This window comes from Bactrocera latifrons, unplaced genomic scaffold (assembly GCF_001853355.1).
Source record: "Bactrocera latifrons isolate USDA-ARS-PBARC rearing strain unplaced genomic scaffold, ASM185335v1 scaffold_102, whole genome shotgun sequence".
In the NCBI taxonomy this organism is placed as follows: Eukaryota; Metazoa; Arthropoda; class Insecta; order Diptera; family Tephritidae; genus Bactrocera; species Bactrocera latifrons.
Window position 1 is genome coordinate 983,136 of NW_017534431.1, and position 16,584 is coordinate 999,719.

Sequence of the window (16,584 nt, forward strand, 5' to 3'; positions counted from 1 at the left end):
TTTGTTCATAATACGCAGCTTTCTTCATGCACTTCGAAAATGCCGGGTGCATTTGGTTTCTGAATTGCAAATTTTTCTCTACTGTTTCACTGTTTACTACATTACAAATTAGTAGTGTTTTTAACAGTTCACTACTTCATGTTACTATAACAATTACGGTTTAGTTTTTATGTGTTCTTTTATAAGTTTTGGTTTTGTCTTTATATAAAATAGTATATGTACAAACATTCAAGCCTTGTTTGGTGCTATAAAAGTGAGTGAAATTATTCATTATACTAAGTATATATCTAATGTGTGTGCAAAGATATTGTTTCACATAAAACCATGCACAATAGCAGCAAAAAACCGTTGTTATTTTTACGTACTGCAATCGCTTCGGTGTTTACGTGTAAAAGTGTTGAAAAAATAAACGTTTTAGTTAGCGAGTTTTATATTTAATTATAATATTGTTTGGTTCATATATACATACTGGCATATCTGGTTGATAGATATATGGTGTTTACACAAAAACCTATACATACTCATTGTCAGTTGGTTTTTTAAAGTAATTGGTTTAGTACTGTCACTTGCAATGCTTGCATATTTATGTATATACATATATGTTTATATATAATTTTATTTTGTTTTAATTGTTCAACACGTAAATATTACGAGTATATTGGGATATTGTTCATTTGCGTTCGGGTATACATACAAATACATACATATCTAGGTTGGGGAAGGGTTATGACAAGTTTCATTTTCATTTATCTAACAGTGGTGCTGTTTATTACGTTGCAATTTACTAAAATACAGTTATTATTTAACAGCGCTCTTATATTTCTAAGGGTTGCACGCTTCATAATTTTGCGGATTTTGAACTTTTCGTATATTTAATTTTCATTGATTCGTAGTTTAAAGGTGCGTATGTTTGCTTGTGTTTTCAATGAAAACCAATAAATAAATAATATAAAATAAATTATAATTATAATATTTTAACAATTCAATTATTTTGTTTTCATTTATTAGCTATGCATTGAGATAACTTTAAGTTACACTAACTTAAATATATTGCATATATGCTGAGCTTAACTACGCCTACACATACTTTCATCCATGTTTACGTGTATGTGTGTGTGTGCGTCTTCCGCCGTGACGTCTATACGTTTTTTGCTAATTTAGGGAACTTCTATCTTTGCAATTTTAAAAAATTTGGCAAATAGTTTTGGAAGCGCTAAAGTGTAGAAATTTATAAGTTTGTATGTACATAACTTTTTAATAGTATTTTAAACAATTTAGCTAATTGTTTCAAAATTTGTTAATAACGCTAACAAAAAACAACGCATAAACTTAACAGTCTGCAGCAACAGTGTACAAATAAATTTATTTTTAATAATTCAGATATACATTTTTATCGAGTGATAAAAGTGTTTTCGAACTTATATTTGTGTGTGCTAACGAGTTTTATATTAAATAATTGAGCTTATTCTCGAGTGCAAATATTTCCTAGTTATTTACTTGGTGTGTATGTAAATATGTGATGGTTTAACGAGTTTTATTTGAAATTAATTATTGTTAGGTAGTAACTAGTTTTAAAAAGGAGAACTCTTGAAATCTGGTTTGAAACAGTAGGTCGAAAAAACGTCGCACCGCGCTCCGCTGCATATAAACTAACATTAGGTTCATTGCTTTCCTCTTAAAATCTGATAAAGTCGTTAAATTTTTACAATCCTAGGTTATTCCAGCTCTATAAATTTGTTTTAGATACATTTCGTTATGCTGAGCACATGCAATGTATCATGCAGTTCACGATTTACTAAGTTTCAAAAGCTAGGGTCGACGCACATTTCGTGGACAGAACCTGCTCACATACTTGAGGAGAGCGCTGCCTATTTTTATTTAGAATATATAAAGTGGTAATTACCTCCAACAAATACTCACAGAAAAATTTAAGTGATTCGTTGATTTACCAAGTCATGACTATGTTTATGTTCATGTGAGTAGTAAAAAGTGATCTCCATCAATTATTTTTGTTGGAAAGTAGTCGAAAATCGAAAATGACGACGTTATGGGCTTCGATCTTTAGCTAAATACTTCAACAAGTCCGAGCAAAACTGAAACGGTTATTAATCTGTAGGTGAATCGATTGAGAAAGAGTAACCCCATATCATAAACATAAAAAACCTTTGCCGAAAGCTACATTTATTTAAATAAATCTAGCTTGAATGTTAGAATAAATATATATAGCATAAATTTTGGCTCAATTTATAAAATTGGTTTAATCATGGTTATGAACTTTTGAGAACATATAACGTTATATTTTTCTTTTTCGCTTCTGCTCTTTGGAACATATCAAAATACATGAATTATCATTCGTATTAAGGTAAAAAATTTTGTTTTCGGAATCAAATGTGGTAAATTGAAAAAAAAAATATATATATTCTTATGGAATTTTTAGTGCACTCCTTCGACATTAATTTATGGTGTGTGGGTGTTTACTTTAGTTGTAATGAATATAAAAGTGTGATTGCATTTTTTTTATCTTTCCTCACATTTCTAACTATTAATTATTTATTTGTAATTTTTTACGCATTTCACTGGCATTTCGTTAACTACTTATAATGCTTCCATTATTGTGTGCACCGCTGTTTCGTTAGTATTACATATTGTAAGTAATTTGAGCTCTTACCGCTTACAATATTATGTATTTTATGTTTAATTTGTTCCATTCAACTTCATCGATATTAATGAGTTTCAGCGTTGCGCTGATTATTTACTCGTTAGTGAACTGTATATGCTTATAAAGTATTTAAGTTTTTTTCCAGTGTGTGTGTATGGTTTTACTGTGTTCGAACGTTGACATGCTTTCGTTTAGAATTTAACCGATTTTAATTTTGATTTTCTTTCCGTTTTCCCCTTTACTATTTTCTTATTTATTCACTTTTTTAATTATAATAATATTTTTTTTTTGCACAGTATAAATTATTATTAATTGTTTAACTAATACCTTCGTCGTCTCTTCGACTGTTTTTTGCTAATACATGATTAATCTAACTGCTCGTGCGTGTATTATTTTTTTTTTTTTTTTTTTTTTTTTTTTTTTTTTTTTTTTTTTTTTTTTTTTTTTTTTTTTTTTTTTTTTTTTTTTTGGTTTTTGTTGTTTTGCTATGCTGTGTTCACTTAACATATAAACTTAACTAAACTATTGCGAATCGCTTTCTGCTATACTCCCTGCTTACGCTGTGTTTGCCACCGGCTTCTTCCGACGCTGCCACACGCCTAGCGTGTCTACAAGCTGCCACTGCTACATATAGCCAACGCTTCATAATAAGCTTGTATGCTAACGGTCGGTTGCTTTACTTTTCCTCGCCGAGCAACACCAAATCATCGGCGACCACATCGCTCACATGCAAATAGATGATCCAGTACATCAGATTGAAGCAAACGAAACACACGGGGAACACTATGCGCGAATATTTGTCAATGTCTGATGGCGTGATGCCCAGCAACTTGTTGATATCCTGTGCGAATTTGTTTTATTTTTTTTTTCATATTCAAAAAAATTTTAATTACATATTAGGAAATATGATGAATGTACAGAGAAAAGAGTGTGGAAGAGAGATAGAAATAAACGATTAGTATGATCACACAATTCTTAATGTGTATTTGTTTGGGTTGGAAATTACTTTTTTTACCTTGCCCGGGTGTAATAAATGGGATGGTACTGCCGCTTCGGCGTCCCCACCTTCGGGCGCTCCACCTCCACCGCCGCCGCCGCCGCCGCCTCCACCGCCACCGCCTTGGGGTCCGGGTCCGGGTGGTCCAACCGGCGGTCCGCCACGTCCGCCATTCACAGTATTCTCCAGTGTACCGCCCTTGGAGTGTGCCTTGGGGTCATGCACCTTGAATCTCACCTCCTGGAACAAGGGTCCCACTATCGAGCAACCGCGCGAGCCAACGTTTTGTTGTATATTTGTAAAGCCAATTGGTCGGTTACTCACTGTTTGTTTTGGCGCATGAGGATGACCATGGCTATGGCCATGACCATGCCCATGTCCATGATCGCCCGCACTCGGATTCGGATTGGGCGGTGGTTGCACCCCATCCAGTTGCTGCTTTTTTTGTTCAGCTATCTTTTGGATCGCCATAAATCTTTGTTTTCGCATTTGAATTCGTTTTGCCATATAGCCGACGGTGGCGTATTCTATAGATTTTGTATTTTTTTCGTTTTAATTTTCAAATTTGTTTTTCATTTGAAATTTGTTCGATCATCAAATAGTATACTCAATTATAGTTTATGACATCAATAGGTATTTGAAAACAATTAATTTGTAATAAATATCAATTGATCAATGAAATGGTTGGTATATAAGCAAGCATTTGAAATTGGTTGGTAATTTTGAGCAGATTTCGGTAGCGATTCGGTTTTCGAATAATGCATTTCGAATCAATTTCAATTTGTTGGGCGTTTGAATTTTTGATATCAATTAATGAAAAATACAATTTATTCATTTTGTAAAATTCGAATTGTGTTTTTCGGATTGTGCGGGGAGCAGGCGCATAAAATGGAAAAATAGAAGAATAGAAAATTAAATAATACCACAAATAATCTTGCAAATTTATAGCAGCTAATTATGCAAAATGAAAAAGGGCGCACTAAAGTATTTGTGTTCAATTATGGTATATACAATATACAGGAAAGAACATCTGTTAAAGGACTGGACGATTTCTATATATCATATGTTTACGGTTGGATACTACTTAATTCGTGTAAGAAAAAGCTAATTCTTGCATATAAATAAATATGAAATGATGAGATTGGTTTTGTCGAATTAAATGTCCTTATCAAATTCGAAAACTATATATTCAGAGCAATATTAGTTAATTTTAAACTAATTTTTATTTTATTCTTTGAAAAAACGAAATTTTATAACAAAAAATCAAGCTATTACTAAACAAGACCTTCACGTGCATAAGGTTTGCTGGATATAAGAATCTAGGGCGAGTTTTCACACGGTTTTATCCATTTTAGACACAGAGATGCACCGTTATTAGAAAAGCGCACTCCCCCAATTCTGTTGAATGCCAACTAGGGGTTAGAAAATTTTTCTATTAGGTTTCTGATGGCTAAAAATATCATTGATCCGATTCAACGTATTTTTGACATACAGACTATTTTCAGGAAAGGATTTTCTCCGAATTTCTATAATACATTTTGAAGATTGGCCAATATTTGTGATTAAAAGTTCGACCCATATATTCGGTAACTGGAGACTTGAATAGTTTTGCTCCGATTAAAGCACGTTTTGATCATACAATGGCCTACATAAATTAGTGTTTGATTTGTATTTTGAATATTGAAAAAATCAGTTGGAATGGGTTATAAATGAACACAGAAATGTCAAATTAACATTCTATACAAATTTGGTTGATATAGTCCGAGTAGGTCCTGAGATATGGTTTTTCATCGAAATGTGGGCGGTGTCTTTTCGAACTCCTCCTCACTTCTTTGCCAAGGAACCCGCATACCAAGTTTCTTTAAGACATTTGCATTTTTACACAAGTTAATTCTTGCACATGCACGGACAGATAACAGTTACTCGGATTTCAACTCGTCTTATCATCCTGATCACTTATATATAAATATATACAACCCTATATCTAACTCGATTACTTTTAGGTGATACAAACGACCGTTAGGTAAACAAAACTATTGTACTCTGTATACGTAGCAAGTTGTTGCAAGTGTATACAAATTACACTGTTTAATCGAATAAGCTGAATTAATCAACCTTGTACGAGATCACGCTGAACTATGGGTTTCAAGCCTACAACAGTAGAATTTACTGGCACCGGGAACGAAATTAATCATTTTTGAACCAAAACCAGGAGCTTTCCTAATTTTTCACCATGGAAAATCAAATTTGAGTTTGCGTTAATCCAAATGGTGTTATAGAAAAGTTGGTCTTTACGAATAAACCGGACCAGTGACGTTTTTTCATAGAGTTTGCCTTACTAAGAGTAAGCATGAAAGAGACAAACGAAACTATATCACATATTCTAATTCAATAAACTATAACGCTTACAAGTTGCAAATATGTGTTGATCTAAAAGTCATAGGATAATTACTAAGGCTTCAGGGAGGATTTACTAAGTATTCCTGCTTTCTGTGCCTTTGAAACAGTAGCCATTATAAAGTAAAAGAGCGCTATTATAGAGCCATTTTAATCCAAGCCACGCTAACGTAAAGTATATACCTGTCATTGATCCCAAAAAAGTTGTGTTAATTCCATTATACTTATATAAAGCTTCAATTAATGCACAATTTAGTAGAAACCTACGAACAACTTGTACTGAAGCACTATTGCAAATAGAATGTCTCACGTCACTTAAAATACATTCGATGAGCAATCGCGATGAGCACGAATATTTTAATAGACTTTTCGCGCAGAAGTTACTTTATCAATTAACCGGTCTTTGCTCGATTACTAATTCAAATTTATAATACTAAATAAAAATCTTACTTTACGATATTAATCGTTAATCGAATTGAAATCGTGTTGAGTAAAACTCTGCGGGTTATTGTCCACACTATAAATTTGGCTGTGTTTAACTCAATTATAATCTTAATGTCCTAAATTAATTTGGCTGTGCAACGAGGCTCTAACAATGGAGCAACGATACCAAAGCAGATGACATCCGGCAATTATGGATCGTTGTAATCATTTTTAGGAGGAATGCGGTCGACTTAAGCTTTATTTGCGAATATAACTTTAACCAAGATAGCGGCAACGTAAGATGTAAAGAGCGTTAACTAACGTAACACCGAACTATTGGACAAAATCGTGCGCTTACGTTGAGACTACACGACAAAATGTCTCCTTTCAAAAACTCGTGAAAATATTGTAATAATTTCTGCCAAAAATGTATACATCTTAATTACAAGTTAAACTAGGTGGTCTGTTAGAAATAGACAGACTGAGTTATCTTTGCTTTGGTACGAAAGAAAGACCCCTAGAAGTTGCCTTTTTCGCGTATTACCACTTGATTTGGAACTAAGAAATATAAAACTAATTGTCATGAACGATAGGTGATATAATGTATCGCTTTAATAGAGTACCCGTACTCTTATGTTTCGTGTGACAAAACACTGTGAGCGCGAAGTTTGAAATCGGAACGATTATTTTCCACTTTGTCCTTCACAAAGCTCTTTTGTATAGCAAATATCATAAATAAATACTATAATGTTAGAACTAAGGTCTGGAATTTTACGGGGTGAACAAAAGGTTAATATACACTATCTATAAACTTTTAGATATTTACAAATTTACTACTAATATACTCACGAAACAATACATTTTAGTTTAATTTATTTCAATCTATCTGATAGAATAGTAATATTCGAAAAATCCGTACAATGCAATTCAATGCAAACAGAAAAGCCTATCTCATCATTCACATATTAGAAATGGTGCAGAGTTCTATTGGAATTTTAAAACTACTAGTATTCTATTCACAACATTAAAGACATAAATTAAGCAATAAAACTTTTTTGTATATACAAATGTTCTACAAATGTAGATAAGGCAGTAAAGAGTGTAATTTATATAAAACAATACATTAATAAAGAGTCGTGTTTGTGTTATTAAAATATAATTTAAAGCCAAAAACTATTTAAGTAATCATAAAAGTATTTAATCATTAAATATGAGAATTGTTTTGTTTAAAATATGAAGCAAAATTTATGTTGTTTTAAATTTTAAACTTTTGCTGTGGGTGAGTTTTATATTGATTCTTTGCTTTTCAATATTATCATTTTAAGAAAATGCATTGTTATGTTTGCTGAGCTGCACTTTGCTGCAGTGTGTCAGCTTACATTACAATCTAAATGCATTGTTATCGAACAGGCACTTACATAAGGGAACGAAATGCATAAGAGGATTTAATAGTAGATAAGATAGTATGTCATGAAATATGTCATTGCGAAAACGAAAAAAATAGGTGATTATGTTAATAATATATTAAAAATAATGTTCAGTGAGGTTATAAACAATTTATGAATTCACTTCATATATGAATCACCCTTTGTTTGAGTTGAATATATAAACACCGCCAATAAAATTTATATATATTTGATTCTCTGGACCCTTTTTTATAACAAAATATTATCAGATATAACTTAGAGTATTACCTACCTGTCGAAACTTAGTTAAAACTAAGAAAATAAAAATAAGACATTTTTCCATAAAAGAACTTCATTCGGATAGTTAAATTTGTGTGGTTGTTATATATCAAAGTCGTCCGAATAAAACAAAAATTATTTAGATATTGACTTAGTAAAAATTTATGTAATAATCCATGCCATTATCTTGGCAGATAAAAATGATTAAAAAAAATATGCTTTACGCCAAATTCTTGAAGATTCTACTGTGATCAAATTGAAAGGTGAATTTTGTCCATTTCATTTCCTTCCCTCCCGCTTCAATATAGTTATGCCAACGAATTTTCCAATTATCTATGCACTTGGAAAAATCCTCCGTCGTGATGGCCATCAGGGCATTCTTCGATTCAGCTTTTATACCTTAATTGAATCAAAACTACTCCGCGAACAGTCATGTGAATTTGCAGAATAACAAGAAGGTAAATCAGGTGATTGCGATGGTTGCGGCACAATATTCGTTGAAAATGTGGCGAAATGATCACGAATAACCAATGCAGTATGAAGTGGTGACTTTCGCACTTCTTTGTTCAATAAATTCAAACATAGTCACAATCGAAGAATTCACCTTTAGAGCCACACAAAACGATGTCAAATAGTAATGAATATTTTGACGTGAAATTTAGCAAAGATGCCACTAACAGTGCTACCAACTTACAGAAAAAAAATTCGAAAAACACGCGAAGTATATAATTCTCCTTTCTATTCGATCACAGTAGTATCTCGTTAATAAAAAATATTTACATTCAAACTATTTTTGGATCGATCAGCTTATAAATATTTAAAATCGGTTAACCCAAATGAACATGTTCTTGTGAGAAAGCAGCCTTGAAAAAAATAAGCTTGGTCATATATATCCACGGGTATATAGTATAAAGAAAGTATAAATGTGTCAAGCTTGCACAGATGGAGGGACGGACATCCGGATTTCGTCTAGTTAGCCTGATCATTTATATATATGGTCACTAGTATAACCATATGTATATCTACTTCGATTACCGTTTGGTGTTACATACAACTGTGGCAACATATTCTCTCTTGAAGAATATTCTCTCGAATGGAAGAGATGGAACGGTGGAATGTTATTTAGTATAACACTTGCCAGAAGAGATATTTTAAACAACTATACATATATGTATCTGCTGTAAACCGCAGGACTGTTTTCGCCTTTTTTCAAGCCGTAAAAAACGTAAGTCAACTTTCGGGCTCGAAATGCTGATTAAATTGTCAGCAAAAACAAAAGATTTACTCCAACCATATATTTGTGTTGCACACACGTTGCAGCATTAATTTCATTGGGTTCAAGGAGTTAGTGCGGTAATTATCATTAAGGATTCATAGGAAAAGCTATAGTAGCTCGTCGATGAGTCGATGAGGTAGATAACATTAGGTATGAAAATCTAATTATGAAGCCCGTGTTTAAGTTCGTTTAAAATGCTCTTGGAAATTGTCCTGGTTATACTAAGTTAAGCTTGAGAAAAGTTAAGCTTAGCGTAGTGTTTTACGAAAATAATGATAATAAATTTATATAATACTTACCTGCAATTTCGAGTCAATTGGATCAATGGAATCTGGAAAAAACTAAACTTATCAATCAGTAACATAAACCAACAGCTTTCGTATAATTAGTATACTAAAAGCTTTTCATGTGTCATGAATTGATGTGTGTTTTGAGGCATAATCAGTTCTTAACACAGAAAAGCTTACGAAAAGCATAACAGCAAGCTTGCGTATTTTCCGAAGGGACATACTTTGATGTCCCTTGACTTCATATATTATGTATTTACAACACATTGTGCCATGTGTGTGACGTAGTGCTCCATTTTGTTTGCTTTGCTGTACAACTGTTGTTAAACTGAAGCTGGGCGTATATTAATATCTGGGTATCATTTAGGTATTTGCTGGTGTCATTAAATATATATGCAGATATATGTGTATAAGTTATTAGCGGTGCCGTTGGTCTATTATTACTTTTATTACACTTGTAGTAGTGGTCTTTGCGATTGGAGAGTGCTAATGTGCATTGAAATTGTTGCCGTCTATGCGCCGGGCACTTTTAACACCGTTATTATTGCAGATTGATGTGTACAATAATAGCATACACATATTTGAAGTGAGTATGAGCAAATTATGTTTATGTGAAAAATGCAACAACAAAAAATATATATTGTATGTTTCGGTGTATTTACAAATATGTATGTTATGTGGTTTAAGGTAGAGTATATACATAGATGCTTAGAGAAGTGATGGAATGGTAGGGCTTATGTATGCTTTACGTTGACCTTACATTGGGAAGCGCGTATCAATGAACCTGCATTTATTTTCTTTCAAAATGATAATATTAGCCATTCAATGTATAATTTGCATTGAAAATTAACAATAACTAACAAATACGAAAAAAGAGATTTTTGTTTGGATTGGGTTTTGTTTGTTTAATTTTGTTTGAACTGTTGTGTTTTCTTTTGTTTCAGTAATATCTTTTTTGGAGGTGTTTCAATAGTTGATAAAAAAGTATTTTTTATTTGTTAATTTATCTGTTAGGTTTAAGAAATATGCATGTTTGTTAATCTGTATAGTAAAAAATATCTTATAATGGTAAATAAGTAAGGTGAAAATGTGTTAAAATATTCATATAATAAATTGAATTGTGTGAAAAAGTTGAAAAGTCGGTGAGTAGAAATTTTAAAACTGACAAAAGCGAAAAGCATTTTTCTTTTAAATTTTATAAGTTTTGTAAAAATACTTTTAATGTACAGCACTTAATATTTCCAAAAATCATATACAAATATTTTCTATAATTTGCGTTATGAATTAATTTTTTTAAACATTTGTTTGCAATAATATCGATTTAGCATAAATAATGAAGAAGAAAATAAAACTTTTTTTGTGGAATTTAATATTAGAATTTGGACAAACAGACATATATTTATATGTTTTTGGTGCTACAAAAGTAAATTTGTAGGTGATATATGACCTACAGATCTTTATTAATTAATTGCTAATAAAAAAATCTAATTCGTTTACTATTCCTTCACAAAACAGGTTCGAATAACGCTATCAGACCAAATTTTTCTTTCGATAAAACTCCTTTTCGCCCATGTTTTTCAACATCGCAATTTAAAATTTTGACAGAGGCTTAGTGAAGATATTTCACTGCAGTAGTGTACCGAATGCATGCTTTCGACGTCGCACCAACTGCCCTAACATATAATAGTTCGGCAGAAATAAATATTTTTGATTGTAATTTAAGTAAATATACGTTTTGACTAAGAAACTTATTCTCTCGGCAGAGACTGCAATCTGTTTATATTGGCGGAAGAACCTAAAGCTCTGAGAACATTTTGATAGTTTCATATTGATCATCTTGTCGTACCAAAAATATATAAATATTTATTTATAGTAACTGTATCAGAAAAAAGTACAGCCCGAATCTGTAAATTTTGTAGAATTGTGTTAAAAACTGAAAGTATAAATTAAAACCATGTATGTATTGTAAAAATATATACATATGCAAGTACAAGTATAACGAAACATAAAAGTAATGTACACACTGAGAACATTGTAAGAGTTGTAAGTGACATAGTTAGTTTGATGTTTTTTATCGCTATATTAGTTTACCCAAAAGACTGGCAAAGACCATAACGAAGCATGTTCCTAGATATACGTCAATCGATTTGACATAAGAAATCTTTGGCAATGCTGCATTTGTTGACGACATCAGTGTGGTCATTGTCAACACGGTGGTAACACCGAGCGCCACACGAGCTGGTGTGGCATTACGATTTAGCCAAAATGATACCCATGATATAATAACGATCAGTCCAGAGGGTATATATATTTGAATGAGATAGTAACCCATCGAACGCACGAATTGTATCTCACATGCGAGTCGCGAGTAATTTCCTGTTAATGAACGTTTTGATGATAGTGGTATTAGTAGCGAAGAGCACAGCAGGCGCGCATGAAGAAAAAGAAAAAATATATTAGTAAACTAGTAATGGTAAGTTCTTATATGTTTTCTTTTGTATTTTTGTAAGATCTAAGAAAGTTTTATTGAGAGTAACGAAAAATGAGTAATTTACTGGAAATATTGCATATCACATGGTTAGTAGTTAAAAATATCTCAATAAATTATAGCAAATAACATTTCAGAAAACTAAGAAAAATTCTGTGTATTTCATTGAAATTAACAAAAACTTTTATTTTATGTATGTATTATTACTTGCATAGAGAATTAATTAACACAAAATTTCTTCGGCACTAATATATATGAAAGTATAATTTGAAAAAAAGCAGCTGAATTACTTTTCGATGGCAAATATTTTAATATAATTATAGGAAATTTTCATTTCTCCCATATTTGCATGCGTTCTATTTTGAGAATATGGTAATTTATATTTGTTAATGTAGTTTAAGAAATATTTAACATTTTTTTTCTTTATTACTTACATTATACCAGAAATTTTGTGACATTAGAAGCCACATTTGAATTGTTTCTGTATATTTTTCTATCTTTATACATGAAAAGTACGTTTCACGTTGTTTGTCCGCGATAGACTCCTAAACTACTGAACCGATTTTAGTAAAATTTAGCGCACCGTGTCCAGTTTGTACCAACTTAGAAGATAGGATATTGAAAACAGTTCATAAGTAAAAAAAAAAAAACATTGAAAGTTCTATTAAATGAATGCTCTATTTAGCAGAGAACTCTATTAACTGGCTGGCTTAAAAGGCTGGTAACCAAACATTGAAAAATCAGCTTTAAACTCGTTAGTTTTTCCAATGATATTTATTTGTATGAACATATTCAAAATTAAACCTTAACTACATTCCCTTGGAAGAATCCATACCTGTATTTTGACTGTATTGAATGTTTTATTATATGAGTAATGGAGTAAAATGTATACCACTTCACCTTATGATATTATTAGATAAAAGAGCTTACCCCAAATTAGTCTCCAGGAGTTTGAACACAGATAAGGGCTTTTGTACACCACAGGACAGTGTCTTAGGCTGAACTCAATACTGACATACCAACAGCTAATAAAGCATTGACATCAACTTTTGCGGATGACATAGCTTTAGTCAGCCGTAATTAGACATTATAGCATCACGACTATTAGTGAAGTTCTGTCAAAAAATGGCTAGCCAATTGGCATATAAATGCAAATGAATAAAAGTGTTAACATGTTACATTTGCGCTAAGACCAAAAATGTGTCCGACAGTAAAAGTATACAATATGTAGTACCCCAAGCGAACGAAGTAACTTACAGGTATCTTGGTATTCACTTAGATAAAAGGCTCACGTATAGAAAATATATACATCATAAAATAACTTACATTAAGATAAGATTTAAGTGGCTTTTAAATAAAAACTCTAAGCTTAGCCTAGACAAAAAAGTGCGGTCACAAAGCCGACTTGGATGTATGGAAGTACGACCTGTCCAACTTACACTGATATAATACAAATGTTCCAATCGAAAACTGAGCGATCATTTGTTCGCCGAGGTACGTGTTGAATGAAAATATTCATAAGGATCTTGGTATTCCTATGGTGAATAAAGAATTAGGATAGTAAAATGAAACTTCGCCATTGGCTAATAGGTTAGTACATTCTTGCGATCAAAAACGCCTAAAAAGGTATAACTTTAATACGCAGTTGCAATGTATCACCAAAACAGCCCAATCACTAAATTTGAAAGCAATTCCATCAATGTTTTTAATGGTTTTTACTATATAGTTTCAATTTTATTGTAAGAAAAAAACAACAAAAAATCAAAGGAAAACATGTGGTATTTAGCTCGCATTTACTTTTATGTTCGTATACATGCTTAGCTAGCAGATTTAACATTATCGACTAAATACTAACGCATTTGGCTGTTTATCTAAATTATCTTAAAATATCTGGATTTTTTTCCAAAAACTCAAAAATTATAACATTTTGTTTTTTATTCGTAAGTTTTCCCCTATAAAAATGTAAATAATTTAATTCTTAACAATAAAATAAATTGATTTCTTAACTTACATTTCAAATCTGCTAGCGATTATCTACTTGCTTTGTTTCCGATAGCAAAACAAAAAAATGGTTTCAGTCGAACATTAAACCAATAATATCTAAATTCATGACACCTACTACATTTTTTTTATCGGTTTCTATTTTGATTCCATATTCCCCTGATTGAAATGCTCTTGGAGAAGTTCGATTAAGCATAAACTAATTTGTAACAATAAAATAAATTGATTTCTTAACTTACATTTCAAATCTTCTAGCGATTATCTACTTGCTTTGTTTCCGAAAGCAAAACAAAAAAATGGTTTCAGTTACATCCAAAATCGACACAATCTGTTTCTGTTTCTGTCGAACCAATAATATCTAAATTCATAACACCTACTACATTTTTTTTATCGGTTTCTATTTTGATTCCATATTCCCCTGATTGAAATGCTCTCGGAGAAGTTCGATTAAGCATAAACTAATTGGAAACAATAAAACAAATTGATTTCTTGTCTTGTATTTCAAATCTGTTAGCGACTATCTGCTATCGTTCTGCTAGCAAAACGGATAAAATTGATTTGCGTGACACACAAAACCGATACAATTTCCGTTTCTGTTTATATTTCTGTCGAATGTCAAACCAATAATATCTAAATTCATGACAGCCACTTCATTTCAACGGCTTCAATTATTTTACTTACAACATTTTACAACATCCCCGATTTAAATGCTTTCAGAGAGATTCAATCAAGTAAGTTAGAGCGATTTTTTTACCCGTAATAACATATCATAATATCATATATTTAATAATTTCAAATGCTTAATTAACACGCTTCATACCGGTTATTTTTCGGAAAAATAGCTATTATATGAGGCTCACACAATCGAGGTTAATTTATTAAAAACAAATCTGCAGTTTTACAAATATTAATACGCAATATCATTTTTACGCTTTCGTTTTTAATTATTTGCAAATTTTTATGCTTGTTATAAGTATATATTAAAATGTTTGCCATTCGAAAAGAGTTGTTCTACAAATATATATCAAGCATACAAAAAACGAATAAAGCTTGCATAAAGGTAAATATATAGAATAAATTAAATCATAGAGTTAAACAAAAATTAATTAAAACGGTGATGGTGAAATATATTAAGTAACCAAATCAAAAGATAAATAATTTATAAATAAATATTATAAACAATTTAAACACTGTGAAACTCTGTTGCCTAAGGGTAAAAACATTAGTAGTTGAGGGCAAAAATTCTTAACGCTTATGAATGAGTGGTTAATGCTGAGCGGGTACAAAATTATATCGATGGAATAAAATAACAAAATATCTATTTATCATGACATCAATGCCAAAAATTGCAAAAACATATTTTTTGCTGTTTGTTTCAATTTTTTTTTTTTTTTTTACTAACTGACATTGGCAAATAAGCACTTAGGTTACGCTAAATATAGAATTGCTGTAAAAAGTACGCATCATTAATTAGTTATCAAAAATGTAAACCAAATATATAGTGAATGTGAGAAAACTTTATGGAGCTCAAACTAAAAGCAAAACCTAAGGGTTAATGATTGGTGTAAGTTGTAGTACGAGTAGTAGTAGAAGAAACTTGCAAGTTGCTTCAATTATACTGTATAGTTCTATGTTAATACTTTGCTGTTGTGTTAACTTTATTAAATTTTATTATTACGTTTAGTAACGCTTTTCGTACGTACTTCGTATGAGAGCGTAAGAGAAAGCATGCTTGGGAGGGCGTTTTCATACTAATAGTTTTCGTAGTAATCTTTATGTTTATTCGATTATTTTGTTATAGAAATTGCAATATTTTTAATTTTTCTAAATTTTCGATTATTTTGTGCGTTTTATGCTTTTTTTAATACCATATTTTTTGGCTAAGTAAAATTTTAAAAAATTTGTATAACTTCAGTTGTTTTCAATTTAAATATTTCTTTATACTAGCATTGAAATAAAAATATAAATAAAATCACATAACTTTGTTTGATGCAATGTGATACGTTTGAATTCGAATCAAAGTGATTTGAGTATAAATCGATTCGTTTGCGTGATAGGATTTGGTGAACTACAACGGCAGCACTTTGTTGCTTTAGCGTGGTATATAGCCTAACTAATTTTCATAGTGTGTGAGCAAGTGTGAGAGGAGAAGTTATTATATATAACTACCATTTATATACGAGTATATATATAGCGGGCTTTCAGTTACAGCTAAGTTTTGCTTGTGAGTGCACAAAGAAAGTGTGAAAAATATATATTTTATGAATTAGTTATAGTTTTGGTTAGTACAGTTTCATTTTGGATATGATACAATTTGCGATTTAGTTCTCTGATCTGCTGACTCCATTTTTAGCACGGTTGTTCACTAATA

General features: G+C 31.2%; 1 protein-coding gene across 2 annotated transcripts in view; it reads right to left on the minus strand.

The window, feature by feature from the left end:
- Nucleotides 1-3,134: 3,134 nt before the first annotated feature.
- Nucleotides 3,135-16,584, minus strand: part of LOC108968092 (gamma-aminobutyric acid receptor subunit beta) — an 81,432-nt gene continuing 67,982 nt past the window's right edge. For both annotated transcript variants that reach the window (XM_018931866.1, XM_018931873.1), the window contains exons 7-9: nt 11,816-12,100; nt 3,666-4,183; nt 3,135-3,500 (exon numbers count right to left, since the gene is read on the minus strand). In XM_018931866.1, coding sequence (XP_018787411.1) covers nt 3,336-3,500; nt 3,666-4,183; nt 11,816-12,100 — 968 coding nt within the window. In that variant the 3' untranslated portion in view covers nt 3,135-3,335. The remainder of the gene's footprint in view (nt 3,501-3,665; nt 4,184-11,815; nt 12,101-16,584) is intronic.